The sequence below is a fragment of the Brachionichthys hirsutus genome, chromosome 2 (genome assembly GCF_040956055.1).
Source record: "Brachionichthys hirsutus isolate HB-005 chromosome 2, CSIRO-AGI_Bhir_v1, whole genome shotgun sequence".
NCBI lineage: Eukaryota > Metazoa > Chordata > Actinopteri > Lophiiformes > Brachionichthyidae > Brachionichthys > Brachionichthys hirsutus.
The window spans coordinates 11832462-11848214 of NC_090898.1; the positions used below are offsets into that span (position 1 = coordinate 11832462).

General features: G+C 38.9%; 1 protein-coding gene across 1 annotated transcript; it reads right to left on the reverse strand.

Moving 5' to 3' along the window:
- Positions 1–3096: 3096 nt before the first annotated feature.
- On the reverse strand, positions 3097–11617 carry csf1b (colony stimulating factor 1b (macrophage)). Its single transcript, XM_068752130.1, has 8 exons — positions 11576–11617; positions 9393–9506; positions 9216–9278; positions 8937–9107; positions 8649–8850; positions 8425–8561; positions 3491–3534; positions 3097–3124 (listed from the first exon to the last, which is right to left on the reverse strand). The coding sequence occupies exons 1-8, from the start codon at positions 11615–11617 to the stop codon at positions 3097–3099; spliced, it is 801 nt and encodes a 266-aa protein (XP_068608231.1).
- Between the last annotated feature and the right edge of the window lie 4136 nt (positions 11618–15753).

The window sequence follows — 15753 nt, forward strand, 5'->3', positions numbered from 1 at the left end:
CAGGATGTTCAAAGATGTTTGGAAGGACATCTGACTAAACTGAGCCTTTATTACATTATGCGAAAATGTGATTAGTCCAACTAAATAGAATTACTCCAACAGCAAGTTAAATCGGGAAGTCCAATCTACCTTACAAGAAGAACTGTCCTTCGAACATGGAAGCTTCTGAAATTGTTGCTGCAAAAATGAAAACCTGAAGGATAAACAAAGATATACTGTAACCATTGTTCTCTGAGTGAAGGTACTATTTCCCAACCCAGTTGTAAGAGCTTCTACAGCTGACAGATAACATGGGTAATTTTTAAGAGACACAAGGTATACTGGTAAATACACTGTAGAACCACTGTACATCATCACTTCCACTTAAGATAACCTGGTAGACACCTGGCTAACTGAAAGGCACAATCCACACCTAAACACGGTCAACAACAGTCAGGTTGCCGTGGTCATGAATGGGGACAATGAACACTTCTGCTGAGTACGGTAGTATGCAGACCCAAGTTCACAAAATATGCCATGTTATTTGGCTGGTCATACCTAGGTTAATGTTGATGCAAGTAGCCACTACACATATCTGAGGCATAGATGGTTCTAATATGTGCCCATGTGCTGGGAGACACAGTATATGTATTCACCTTTTAGTGAATACGTATACTGGATTAACTCTCCAGTCAATGGGAAAAATTGAGATGTAGTATTATGCTGACACTCCAGGGAAAGCACACAACTTAGTCAGTATTCCTGTGACCTGCATTGCCTGTATGTATGATGCAGTCTCCCTTTCCTTATTGCGAGGAGTAGGGATTGCTTTACTGAGGCCTGCTTAGTGTTCATTGATAAAGCCACATTTCCTTTCAAGATTCAAGATTTATTGTCAATTTTCCTACATGCATGAGTCCATGGGCACGGGGCAGGGAGTGCTTGGTGAGGAGCAGGGTTCAGCATCTGGGGGGAACAAAGCTGTTCAACAGTCTGCTGGCCCTGGCCCGGAGACTCTGGAACCTTTTTCCCGATGGCAGGGGATTGAAGTGGGGGTGTAGGGGGAGAGAGGGGTCATTTGCAAGCTTTGTGACATCAGAAAAATGTGAGTAAATTAAGAATTAAGAGTAAATCACCATTTTGATAAGAAGGCTAATGCATTTGTGTCTTTCAGATTTCTCGACATTTCTCAACTTCTCTAAGTTGATAATGCTGCTTTTGGAAGCCAATGAGATCCGCGTTGAAGACATTCCTGCTGAAGTGGCGTGCTGCTTGAGCCATGCTGCCTTCATCGACGTATAGCTCTTGATCTCTCGGACTTCTTCTGTATGTTGCATGAACAACCTCTTCAAGCCTAACTTTCTGCATCTCATTTCATTTACTCTCATAGTGTGTTGTTTAGCTGTTATGAAAGCTGCTTTTATTATTACAAATGATTAAATAGATTCTGCATTAGCCAACATTAAATTTTAGTTATAGTCATGTATCCAAATGATGAACAACTTGATGACAGAGTGCGTGAAACAACCAGACCACTCAGTTTAATGTGATTATTAGCTCCGGTCTTTGTGCCAAATAATTTGTAGCAGGTGACGACCATGTCTGATTTGATTATTTTTGACATGATAAACTCGGCCTGTATTGAATCTGCTGATTCATTTTCCAACCGCTTATTCCACCATCGGGTCGCGGGCCAAGCTGGAGCCAATCTCAGCAGTCAATGGGCGAGAGGCGGGGTACACCCTGGACAAGCCGCCAGTCCATTGCAGGGCAACACAGAGACAGACAATCAGCCACACACACACCCACACCTACGGGCAATTTAGTGTCACCAATCAGCCTAGGCTGCATGTTTTTGGTGGTGGGAGGAAGCCGGAGAACCCGGAGAGAACCCACGCAGACACGGGGAGAACATGCAAACTCTCCACAGAATGGCCACAAGTCAGAGACGAACCTGCGACCATCTCACTGTGACGCAACAGTGCTTACCACTGCGCCACCGGGCCGCCCAATCTGCTGATTCCAAACCAATTTTTATTTTGCCACAACCATGTGGCAGAAGATCATTAAAAAAATTGAGCAGCAGTGATTCTTATCGTTGAAGTTTTAGCCTACTGTGCTGTTTGAGCTGTTTCCTTTATAGATTAAATTGATTTTATAGGCTGTAAATGATTTTTGCCATCAATGTCAACACTTAAAGGTTTGTGATCAAATGTTTGTACATTTAACAAATAAAGAACATGTGTTCCTCCTCGAAAGGGATCTGAATTTGATTGAATATTGGATTCAAGACTGCAATTATGCTATGTGGTATAACTGGTTTTTAAAAATATATTGTTGGTGAATTTAAACACACACCTTTTCGCAGAAAAGAAGAGAGAGAGTCATGTTTAAAAAAAATTTAATTGGGAGGCGAGGGGGAATTCAGTACTGGTACTTTGTGGTATTTATTGCATCTAAGTAAAAGTGTTTCCAGACGGCTTTGTATTCCCATAAATGTTGACAGATTCCTCGAAGATTAAAGAGACAGAGGTTGGGAGGAAAATAATGATGGAGGAAAGCGGAGAACCCGACAAGAACCCACACAGGCACTGGATGAACATACAAAATCTGCACAGAAAGGAATCAAACTTGAAACCTTCTTGATGTGAGACAACAGCACCACCAACTGTGCCACAGTGCCATCCTCAACATACATGACTAGTGCACAAATAAAACTGTAATAAACAACACAGAAACGTAATATACATAGCATATTGTTTCAAATAAGGACCATTTTTGCTCCCAGTTAAAATAATGTTTCAGATTAGATAGTTGGCTATTATGCATTACACGAGGGGTCGGCAACATTTTTGATGACGTGTGCCATTTTACAATATACTCAAGTGCATAGTATTAAAACATGTTCACTTAACTACCAAGTGCCATGTTCACAACTCAGGATGCAATGTACAGCTCCCCAAGTGTTGTCTCCTGCAACTTAACGAGCTCTTTACTACCTAAGGAGAGAGAAGAAAATATTTTTAAATAAAAAAAAAACAAGACAAATAAAAATTTTGTGCACTGTTTTGTTTCAGCTCCAGTAGTCAATTTGAATTGAAGAGGTCAGAATGATACTCACTCCACTTCTACGTCCTGCAGGTCTCTGCTGTAATCCAAATGACATTAGATTAGAAAAGAAAAGACGTAAATACTGTAAATAAATAAAACTTAAACACCTAATGGTGCTGAGAGCAAAGAGTTGGATGTGGATAATGCGCAATTGTCTGGAGTGGTTTGAAAGTGTTGCATTGTCAGTGCAGGTATTTTGAACAATGTAGTTAATGTCAGCGGATTAAAAATTAATTTGTAAAAGGGGCAGACATCATAAGATGTGTCTTCTCTCTGCTCCTAACAGTTTTGTTACGCATTTTATACATCATTTAGAATTTTTTTAATGAATTGAAATTAAATGGATTATCTCAAAAACTAAAATATTATTGATTATTTTTATAATTCAACATGTCCTTACCTTGTGTTTGTGTATGATCTTGATCTATGAAAGTTGTGGATTTTCTGTTTGAAAAAAATTACAATTAAATTAAATAAAACCAACCAAATTGCAAATGCAAATATACATGTATCTAATTTAATAAATAACTTTCAAATGCCATTAAGTCACTTTATTCATTGCAGCATCCTGTCTTTAGTGATGTGGGTGCCATCAAAATACTCACACCACAAATAATAAAGGAACAGATGATCCTTGTAACAATCATCATCACTGAATAAAAATTTGGCAAATGGAAATTAAGAAGTGGTTGGTGTGTGCTTTGCAGTTCAATTGACATGAAGACATTTTAATATTGATTAATAAAGTTTGATTGGTACTATCAGTGCACTGTTTCTTTAGAGCAGGTGGAGCCGCAAATACTATAAATACAGCAGGAAATGCAATGTTATGACCATATAGAACAAGTATTTAGTACTCTAATAAAGAACGAAGAATGAGAAGAGGTCAAAAGAGTGGATGGGTGGATATGGTGGAGTGGAGAGGAAGTGTAGGGAGAGCGTTTATGTTGTTATGATGTTTGACGGGGAAGAAGATAGATCCAATAAACGTGACAAAAAGCATTAGATAGCAAAGTCATACAAATATTGATGTATGATTTTGTATCCGTTTTTTGTTTGTGTCCATTTTTGCCACAAAGGTGTCCAGAGGGTAGTAAACTTGAGGAGTGCAAAAGGATTAAGGAAGTCCAAGTGGAAGGGAGCACTGGAAAGTAAAACATCTTCGTGTAAAGTAATTTGTACACAGTGGAAAATATTTACAAAGAGGAATGATGACCAAATAGTGGTTTAATTATTGTGCAATGCATAAAACATTAGAGAAATACAAAGCATTCAATTGACTCTTGTATAAATAAAAATATGGTTGTGTAATTATTGAGATATTTGGATAAGAGACAGAACAAATAATCATGACATGGCACTGCATGTATAAATCAAAGGATGATAGCATGAATGCTTGTTTGGACGAAAATAATGTATGTCTGTTTAATCAGTAGACGTGAACCCTGCCATCTTTGCACCATATGGTCACAACTTTGGTGTTCAGGGTTCCAAATTTGCCAAATTGCACTTTGACCACTTATCCATGAACCTCATTCCTCAAACTAGGAAGTAATCTGCATCAAACAACAGCCTAGAGTTTTACTAGTCCTTTTTTTTTATAAACATTTTTCTGAAATGTGGGACAATTAATTGCGTTTGTTAATTCTAGCTGTGGGGAAAAAGTAATGCTGTAAAAGCAGCTTTTTAAAGTAAAGTATAGTAAGGCATTCACAGATGTTGTCCATGTTCTCACACAGCTCTTTAAGATGTTCCATCCACCTGTAATCACACATTCTCACTGAATGCACTGATGATATTGATTAAAGATGGTGTTGGCTAGGTAACATTCACTCACACATCAGTGCAATGTGAGACAGGAAATGGAGAGGGATCAAATATTGAAAAGAAACGATTGCCAGCAGACTACCGGTAAGCATAAGATTTTATCTCTATTGAAACATGCAGCCCATCAAACACTATTCAGTCTGCATTCAGAGCAATTTAAAGTAATTACCGTAACCGCAAACATTTCAACAACACTGAAACTCACTGGTGTCCATTGTTCCCTGCCAGTTTCGTTAATTTTCATATAAGAGAGGGTGACATTTTATTTGACACGATGTTATTACAAACACGGTGTGTCATTGTGAGCACATGTTAATGACAGTTACCACTTAGTGTAACTTGGTCAGTCACATCATCTTTTGCTGACATTTATTTTTTAAACATTGTGTCAGGATCCCAGTGTTTTTGTTTGCTTTTGTTTTTCTCCCCTTGGCGTGTGTCTGTCTGGAGCTGGGCGGAGCCGGAGTCAGCCATCAGCAATCAAGCCACCTTCACTCCACTCTGAATATAACACCAGCCCAGTTCACAACTCATCACCAGATTGTCTGCTTGCCTACGCGTTCATGTTTTTTTTGCCGTGACTCCTCTGGACCCTGCACACCACTCCACCTGACCCAGCCTCACTCCGTTTCTGCCGACTCGCCAGGATAACCTCTGGACGCCTCCAAAGACCCAGCCACTCCAACTTTCAAATAATAAACCATTTTGTTTTTTCACTACTTTTGTCTGCATTGTGGGTCCAGATCTCAGTTCTCAGTGACATATTTATTATTTTTGTGATTATTTTTATTTTGTTATTTTTGTAACAAAATGTTGCAAACTAGAAATGTCATTTTTTTTTGTATTTTGTATTTTAAATTATATGTCAATTTTGAGTTTCATGCCTGCAGATTTAAAAGTTGGGGCAATGGCATCTGACAAGGTTAGGTTAATATTATACAGAGAGACTGTCTTTCAGAAATGAGGATGGGGAGGTTACCAGTCTGTGTAACAGTGTAGTGGAAAATAGTGCAAGAATGTATTAATTGTAAAGTGCAAATATCATTAAAGTATCCTGAAAATCCAAAGGAATCTCTGTATGCAAGTAGCAATGGCAAACCCAAACCATATAACCCCCCAAAATAAAGAAATTATATCCTGACTTAGTTATCAAGTTCTCATGACAACAAAGGTTAAATCCAACAACACACGATTATTTACTTTAACGTGAGCACATTAAAGCATCTCGAGAAACCATTCATTTTATCTAATTAAAACGTGGAATTTGATTTTAACTAGGGGCACAAGAAAGGGCAATGGTGCCTCAACAGAATTATTGTACCCAGTCCGAAACAGCACATCTGTGAGTTATATAATGATTCATGACAAACAAGCTAATGAGTAAAATCCTCACCCCTGATCATCTGAACTAACAGACTGAACAATGTGGTGTTATGTAAGCTCTGAAATGAAGGAAACTTGAAATGAAAACACTGGCATGCTTTGTGAAGATGAGAAAAAGAGTGCACAACATCACATGATGTGTTTACTACATCAGCACGCAGAACACATTTCTGAAAAAAGACTTACTAAGAGAGACCATAACAGGAACATTGCGAGTAGACTCTTGCATTGCTGAAGCAAAATAATCATTGATTGACTGATATAATTGATGTATTTCTCTCCAGTTAATTTGCCACTCATGAGGCACTCCAGTGTGACTTACTGCATGCTGTAGATTATCGATACTGTCATCCAGTTTTGGTGTACTGTGCCAACCATGCTCTATCCCCTGCCTCTTGTAATCAAGATTCTTGCCTTTCAATAAAACATGAAAGACTTCTGAAAACTCTGACTCAATCATTTAGCAGCATCACCTGACTGCCGTTCTTCCAGAGACTGTGAACGGTCGTCTGATTATCTTGTGCCCAAATACTTCTCTGAGGACGACAATAAGTAAGGCCAAGTTGCAATTTACAGAAGGGATTTTCCTGCTGGTGTTTTATCAGAGCATTATTGCTTTTTAAATATAATTATGAAACAGCTGTTTCCGGGCCTTTTCCTTATTGATCTTAAGCTCTCAATACAATAAATGTAAAATAAATGATTTCAATTGGTCACGGATTACACTTGCACCTGGATTTATGTTGGGAGAGAATTTAGAGGCGTTGCATTAATTACCTCCACCGAGGTGGTTATGTTTTTGCCTGCGTTTGTTTGTTTGTTTGTTTTTTTCTCCCTGACTGCGCTCAGCACGTCCAGCTCTCCCGCTGTCTCCTGCACGAGTCGAAGAAGAAGAACGGAGTGGATAAAGATAATATTTTGTGGTAATGTTCTGGCGAAAATTGTTAAAATGTATTTATTGTTTGCTAAAAATGTCACCTCACTGATTACCATGGTAGCGTGCATGCGCGCGTGCTCATAAATGACAGACGCTGTCCTGCAGTATTTGTTTGCTATTTTGACCAAAGACTGTCACAGATATTTCATATAAATGTTTGGGAACTGCATTAACTTGTGGAAAAATGTTATAATATGGGACCTTTAAAACCCCATTTGTGAGGGTTGCTATGGTGACTTTTGCTGCTGGTTGATTTCTGCACCTGCACACCTGCAGAGGCATTGTTGAACTAAATGAGACACACCTGTTACACATCTCACCTGATCAGCTCCTGCCTCTTTGGACCTGACTCTCTGGACAGTTCTCTGCCACAACATCTTCTCTGTTTCGTCAGTATTTTCAGGCTCTCCCGTTCTATGTGTCGTCCTTGATGTCGATCTTGATGTATTTCGCGCGTGCAATACTTCATACCTCTCGGTGAAACACACATCAGGAACTACTACTTTGACCCAGTCCTGTAACCCATTTCAGAGCATAATGTTTACCTCATCTGATGATTGGGCCTGTTTTAATTAGTTCCTGAGAATATTTGAGCGCTAATTATTTCTGGTTTTTATGGTTATACGTGTTGCCGTTGCAACTTGAATACGCTAGCTGAGGGCTGTCTGACTGATCTCAACTGCGAGACACCTGGTTCTAATTTCCACTAATCGCCTCAACTACTTCAACTGGTGCTTGACAAGCAACCCTCATCAACGCATGCTTTTGCCCATACTCGTGCACGCTACTGTTTCACCGGCACGCCTGTGATCTTGTTATTCTTGAGATGGCGGGCTGCCCTCCACTGTTGGTGTTCTCCAGTTTTTTTCCTGTGAGAGTTTTGTTCCTCGAGGAGGCTTTGACCCTTTTTGTTGCTTCTCTTTTAGTTCGTTCCCCCCCCCCCCCCCCCATTTTGAACACCACTCTGTTCTCTATTGTTCCCTGCATAATTTGCTGTGTGTTTTTTGTTTGTCTACAAAAAGCTTACTTTTATTAAAGACATTACAGACTGTATCCTGTGCCTGTCGTCCCTGCATCTTGGGATCCACCTCCTAGTCTTTCAAAACCTGCTTTACTGGTCATAACTGGACATGCATACTTTATTAGGTTATCTGAGTTGTAGGAAGTAAAATGAAACACACCAATACCTTTTGTGTGATGAGACAATAGAGAGTTAGTACAAACACCATTCCTCCACAGACAGAGGCTGTGATGAAGCCAAGTTTGTAGAGGTCTCTGACTGGCTTTCTGTGTGAGGCCTTCACTGAGTTCCTGCCATAACTTTCTGCAGAAGAATACATGTTGTGATCCAAGTGAAACAAAACAGCTGCTTAAGACGTCATAGAACTTTCCAAAGCAATGAGATTCCAACCTGTGTATTGTTCCGTGGCCGACTCTATGAACATCTCTGTCGTAGAGCCAAAGGCATCTATATATTCATGGTGGCACCTCCAATTGACTGACATGTCACGCATTGTCACCAGCTCCCAGTAAAGAGCCAGCACCTCTGAAGCCCTTTGCAGTGCCTCTGACGGAGACCCTCTATAGAGCATCTCAAAACTCTCTGGCATATCCTGCAGCAAGGAAAGCACAGTTAAATGTTTCATCTCCTCCCACTGAGCAGTTCCTTCAAGTTGACCACTCAGAAAGACACGCTCACCTCAACCTCTTCATTAATCTGTGGCACACACTTCTGAGAGTAGATGTTGAGGATGAGCGCTCTCAGGGACTGGACATAGCCATCATTGACTGAGCCCCGACTATATTTAAAATGGGTGGTGAGGAGCTCCAGGATCCAGGGTAAAGCAGCTTTTATGAAGCAACAGTTGCTCTGTTCAAAATCATATAACAGGGTAGTAATCAGGAAAGCATGGTACAGTTGATGGAATACTGGAAAGGGGTTGACAGGACAGAGTCCAATAACTGAACGTCACCTTACCAAACTTCTCCGTTCTATAAATGTGTAGGTTATTGTGCACCCACTTCTCAATTGGTTATCCATCTGCAGAAGCAACAAAAGACATTTCAGCATGACCCGTACAATCTAAGAGTAGTTTTCTTATGTTATTTCAGCTGCTAATATACTGTGTGTTGTAATTGTTGTTTCAGCACCTACCAGATGCCTGAAAGTCAGCAGGTGCTCCCTTGTGATGGAGTGTCTGCATGGACCAGGGACCTCCGTCATAGTCAGAGGCAAACTCAGGAACACTAGCACACACAGACACTTTACCTGCAACGGTCACAATACATGATGTTACTGTTCACGTCAACAATACAAGGACCTGCAAAGCTAAAGTTGGTCAAACAATAGTTAATTTATTCTCTATGGTGTAGCTGTTTCTGAGGAGTAAAAAACAAAAACAAACATATTGGGTTTATGCCTGATGAAACGAAAACATATATTGGCCTTTTCTTGAACTTTGATGTTGTTGATGCATATATATATATGTTGTTAGCATAGTATATATATATATACAGTGTGGCTATGCTAACCATCAATATAGAGTGAAAAAAACAATTAAACACAAAAATCTAAGAAATAAACTGACATTCACCAAAAACACAAAATTGGTCATAACATTCTTACAAATTGTGTGTGTGTGTGTGTGTTGGTGATTTTTCTGAGGTATAAATAATTGCTTCACTGCGCTGTGAAAATAAACATAAAACAGTTTGTGTCCTGGTGGTGTACGAAGGTAATGTTTCACTTTTTCCAATGTTTGTGCCACTCCAGGAAATGTAATCGAATTTCAGGGTGAAAAAAGTTCACTGAGGGTGTTTTCGCCTCTGCTAAACACGGTGGTGGGTTGTTTTTCACCCTTCTCAAAATAGAAAGGCGAGATGAGGTACCACTGTACTAACAGTGTGGTTAATTATACAGACACTTGTCTGTTACAATTAAGCTGCAAACACAATTACAATGTAACAAAAATACAATGTAATAATTACAATGTAACAAAATTACAATGTAATAATTACAATGTAACAAAATTACATGTGATTGATTAATCAACCATATTATATAAAATTCTAAATTAAGGTGGAACGGCCTTATTTTAAATTAGAGCAACAGCTCCTCAAAATGTAGATTTTCATCCCTGCTTCAGCACATTATTATTAGATTTTTTTTTCATTAGGGACAAAGCATACTAAAATGGAAAATTAAGGAATGCATCTAACCAATATCTCTCCTCCATGGCAATGTTCAGGGCAAGTGTAGCATCTGGGCATTAGCCATCTCAATAGAAACAGTCCACAGTGTCTCTCATTCAGTGTTCCTCATAAATAGAGGGCGATTTAAGAGATCTGTCCTATGAAGTGCTTTACAAGGAAAACCAAACAAAGTGGAATTTTGAACCAATGGTGCCAACTTAAAGGAACAAACTTGAATGAATAATGTTCACATGTCCATCCAAAATCAACTTTCTAATGTGCTTGAGAAGCACTCTTTCTTCCCCAGAACATATTATTGTGTATCACAGTTAAGCTTCTGAAATGAAAAAGTATCTGGCTTCAGGAAGAAAGTGGGCAATCGCCACAGTACCAGTCATAGACCATACAGGTATTTAATTGTGCTTGACCTGAGAAGAACCTGGCTTGACGCTACGTTAATGCCAGTTTCCTTGTGGAAGTCTGACATGCTTGGGCCCTTCAACTGATGACTTTTGTTATTAAAAGGTCTATGGGCAACTATAAAACTAAAGTTCAGATGAATTGAATCCTTTGTCTCAAAGTCCCACTGCAAGCAAAATGTTCACACTTGAGATTTATTCTAGTCTTCCTCTTACCGGTAATTCAATAGACTTGATGCAGTGTTTGCAATAATAATAAAAAAACCCACCCAACAGATGTAATCTATAAAAAAACATTTGCTCTATTTTTACATGGTTGATTTATAAGAATAATTAACAAATACAGTGCAATTATTTTCAATCCAGCTGGGATGAGAAGTATTTTATAATGTTGAATGTTCCTCATTTAGCACATGGTTATTGAAATGGAAAACAGAAAGAAATAATTCCTAACCTAAAAGAAGAACATGTCTGTGATCTCACGGACTGTCATGCTTACAACCGTGTGATTGGGAACAGAGTTGGTATATAATGCAACGACTGTAATCTAATATTACTATTAACGGCAGTAGTATGTTGCAAATGCAGGAACACATGATGCAGATTTAGATTGCCACATAATTCGTTTTTTTCAAAAGTCTTCATGCACCCACTATAAGCATGCACTTTTATTAATGGATTGTTGAGTATTTTTTACAAGAGTGATGAAAACAAAATTCTTACTTACCTTAGCTCTGCTCTGATTCAGGGTTGACACAAGGATGGTCATCTGGTAAGTGTTTGACAATGGAAAACACCAGATTCCTTTGTCACACACATTGAAGCAAAAAAGATCCTTTTCGTATATTCAGTTCCACTCCACAGAAAATATTTTGCTCTTATGTGAATGTGACACTTTTTGTCATGTGGTTGTTTTCGTCAGTACATCGCCTGTAGTCTTCCTCCCGCACAGACTGCTTCAGCTGACAGACAGCCCTTTTTAAAGCCCTCCCACCTCTCCTTTGTTTTAGGAGACACAACGCCCCACAAAAAAAGGCAGTTTTACTCCATTAAAATGCTTTATGGATTGCAGATAAACTGCATAATTTCATTATGTTCAGTCTAAGTAATAAACAAATGTGAAAACTGTGGGAGTCTGAAATGAACAGCAACAACATCTTTTCTTGAAAGTCAGCACTGAAAGCAGCTTGCATTTTAAATACAAATGAGATATCAGAATGATATTGGGCTTTGACTATTTGAACTCCCTTTTATGGAATGTATTGGCTAATGATCATATCATGTTGTGATGAAAGGAAGGCTTATCTGAACAGTGGTGCTTTCTCCTTTTTTTTATTTTTAGACCTGACCTTATCCTGCACAGACATAAAAACAGCTTGTGAGATTCTTGTGATAAAAAAATAACAAAGAATTGGCCCCAGGATTCAAATGGGGAAATATTGCTTTGCAAATTCAATTATAAGATGTTAAAACATACACAATATTCAATGCAGGATAATATAATCCAAATAATTTAAATCTCACACCAGCGCTGGGGAAAATTCACACATGTGAAAGTCTGACCTCTTAATCTTCCAAGTTTGAAGTGGTAAAAAATAAGAAAAATGGCTTGAGTCCCTGCTGTAATTCAAGCAAGTCAAGTCATGGCTCAGACCAAGTACTGTAAATTACAAGTCAGACAAAATTTCTGATGATCTACCCCAGCTTTATCCGTTTTTTATGTCTCCTTCAAGTTCTGTCCTCCACCAGAGGCCTGGCGCTTGAGGGTTCTGCCAGATGTCGGACGTTGTTCCTGGTAACTGCTGGAGTCAGACGTGACCCAGACAGTTTCACTGCCATCCTCACTTTGAATCAAAGGGAACTGATAATAAAGATCACATGATTCTCAAGTAGGTATTTGTGCACTTAATATCCTTAATAACCCTAAATAGTGCTGGACAGTTCAATTAAAAACATGTGACCTTCAAAATCAGAGGATTTTAAAAACCTGTAATGCTTCATGAATCATGAGTCTCTAGGATGAGAGGTGAAAATCCTCAAACCCTAAAGGGAAGCCAAGTTGCTACTGAAACAACCATTGCGGATTACCACAAATGGTTTTACTTATTGGTTTATTTGGTAGGGGCTGATACAAAAACATAGACCGATTGCAGAACAACAGTCAGATGTCTGCGTCATGGTGCTTATAGCGGTTCAGAAGATGAGTGCATAGTCTTTTTACAAATATATTGACAATCCGCCCTGGCATCCTTCTTGTCTTTCTTCTTGCCTTGTGATGACCAAATGTAGACACGGAAGTAATACTGTATGTCTAATCTTGTATTAGTTCTAGGTTATTAAAATTGCCTTTAATTCTCATTGAATGTAATTCATGATTGGAAAAAGAAATGCAATTATATTGCATTACTGCATTTTATTTTAAAGATTGTATCAGGAACAATGTTGTGCGAACACAGAATTTTCCACTGCGAATAAATAACTTTCAACGGTCAGTCTTTAATTCCCAAGACTTTTGAATGTTTGTATTTTTCATTAGTTTCATGAACAAGTGAGAAGATGAATAGGAATTATGTGAGTAATTTTCAGCCAACTGTGCCTTAATTCATTTAATAAAGTAGTTTTAGCTGCATTGAGACCACGTCTCTGAAACCTGGGGACGTCCGATTCCAAGCAGCAGAAACTAAAAATTGCATCTTAAGACGTTATGTCCGATTTCAGTACTGAATGAACAGACAGTTAGAAGACCTACCTAGGAGTGAAAAAAAAACCTTTTGGTAGAAGTTTGTGATAAATCATTGTCCAATATGTAAATTATTTTGCACTGTTCAATTATGATTGTGAATGTGTGTGTTTATTTTTGTGCACAAATAAAAGCTTGGCGAGGATATGCAACTGCAATCAGTGATGATGAAAGCCATAGCAATTGCAATGACTGATCCTCCCTAGCCAATTGATTAATAACTTTCTAATGCTAACAACAAAAATTGGCTTGAGCATTATGTTCAATTACTACTTAAAAAAAGCTTATCTGATGCTGAAAAGGAAATTAATGAATCACAAGGAGAGGATTTTCTAATACAGATATTTTACAAATCTGAATAAAATTAAAAGTGATGGATTGAAAATTATTTGAGCTATTTACTGATCCACAAAGTCAAAAGTGTGATAGATCAACTTCACGACACAGGATTGGCATCCGGCCTAAAACTTTGCCAGAATTAAGCATGCAATTGACTAGAATGCTTAGCAACGTCTGTGGTCTCGTTGAGTTGAAGGCTGGATTTTGCCAAGCCAAGATGTCTTTACTCATGTCCACTATTCTGTCACTGATGGCTTCATTTGAAAGAGGAATATTGGATAATTAAACTTCAGCCGCTGTTTCGGGTATCAGATTCGCCATCTTTAATGCAGCTGGTTTTACGAGTGTTTCACCAATGATGTGTGGCTTGCCCTGCTTTGCGATCAGGTAAGCAACTTTGTACAATGCTGCGAGGATCGGTTTGTTAATGGGTACAAATCCAAGAGCAGGCAGACTGGCCTTTTCATCGAATCTGGCTCTCATCACCTTGAATTCAGCAAGCATTGTGTTCCTGTATTCCCCATCTCCGAGACTCGAGTTGCTCAACTTGGTATTGCAAATCATGCAGATAGGACGCTGACTTCCATCACGTTCCGTCATACATGTGACTCCATGTTGTACGTAGTCGTCCAACCACTTTCTTTTTTTGCTCGACAGAGTTAGTATGGATTAAAATATTACAAAATAAATCACACGACGTACTACCACGTCAGTCGCACGTTGTAATGGCGCATGCTCCGCAAAAGCCCCGTATATCGTGATGTCGGTGCACTAAATTCCCCACAGCACTGATTGGCCAAGCAATGTAACGTGATCATCTGCAGCCAATGACGGCCAAGTGGGGCGTGTCATCACGAATTGACACGATGAGTCGGGTGTGTCTTGACCTCCATGGTGGAGGCTCCGCCGAACCCCTAGGATTCGATCGAACCCAGGTTAAGAAACAGTGGACTGAAAGGTTGATTTGATGTGGCAACCCCTGATGGGACAAGCGAAAGAGGACGAAGAAGAAGATCAAGAAGCAAGAAAAAGTCCTCGAAGAAGCAGCCTTATAATAAAAATAAGCCAGTGGGTAAATCTACAGATGGACAAACCAGATCATCTCTGGCAGTGACGTAGTGTGCGTAAACATCAAGATATGCAAGTAAAAGTACGTAATTAAGTTGTGTCTGATATTGTGTAATGTGTTTTGCACTGTTCAATCATGGATATTAAATGTGTGCACAAATGAAAACAGGGCATGGATGTGCACGCTTAATCAGTGATGAAAACCATAGCAATAACAAATTATAATTTTCCCTAGCAAATTGACAATAACTTTATTATGACAGCAATACAAATTGGCTTGAGCATAATGCACAATTCCTACTCCAAATCTTATCTGATGCTGCAAATGTAATGAATGAATCAGAAAGGGCGGTTTTAGAACCACTGACCACTGCTCAGGCCGATCTTTTGATAAACTGAATAGTAAAGTGATGGACTGGAAATTCAGAAAAGTAATGATCCACAAACTCAAAAGGGTGGTAAATCCACTTCATGCAGACAACATCTCAGAATCTCTTGATCCCAATGATACAACACCTCAAATTAAGAATAATCCCAACAATAAAGATCACTGCAAATCAATGCAACAGTTGAAGTGGGCCGGGAAATCCAATGAGAGGTTTGGAAAAATCCAATCAAATGTAGCCTATAATATAAGCACAAATGTTTAATAAATGAAATTGAAAACTGTGTGAATGTTGACATTCATATATTTTCAACACACTCATGGTGCCAAAAAGTTGCATCAGATGCAGAACTATGGTAGTCTGAACAGTGTG

What these genes read in the sequence shown, in the direction of transcription:
- csf1b (XM_068752130.1), bottom strand. Translation starts at nt 11,617, where the DNA reads ATGACCATCCTTGTGTCAACCCTGAATCAGAGCAGAGCTAAG. An exon ending in TGAATCAGAGCAGAGCTAAG is followed by an intron (nt 9,507 to 11,575) that starts GTAAGTAAGAAT and finishes TGACCGTTGCAG; the next exon opens with GTAAAGTGTCTGTGTGTGCT. An exon ending in ATTGTCTCATCACACAAAAG is followed by an intron (nt 3,535 to 8,424) that starts GTATTGGTGTGT and finishes TTTTTCAAACAG; the next exon opens with AAAATCCACAACTTTCATAG.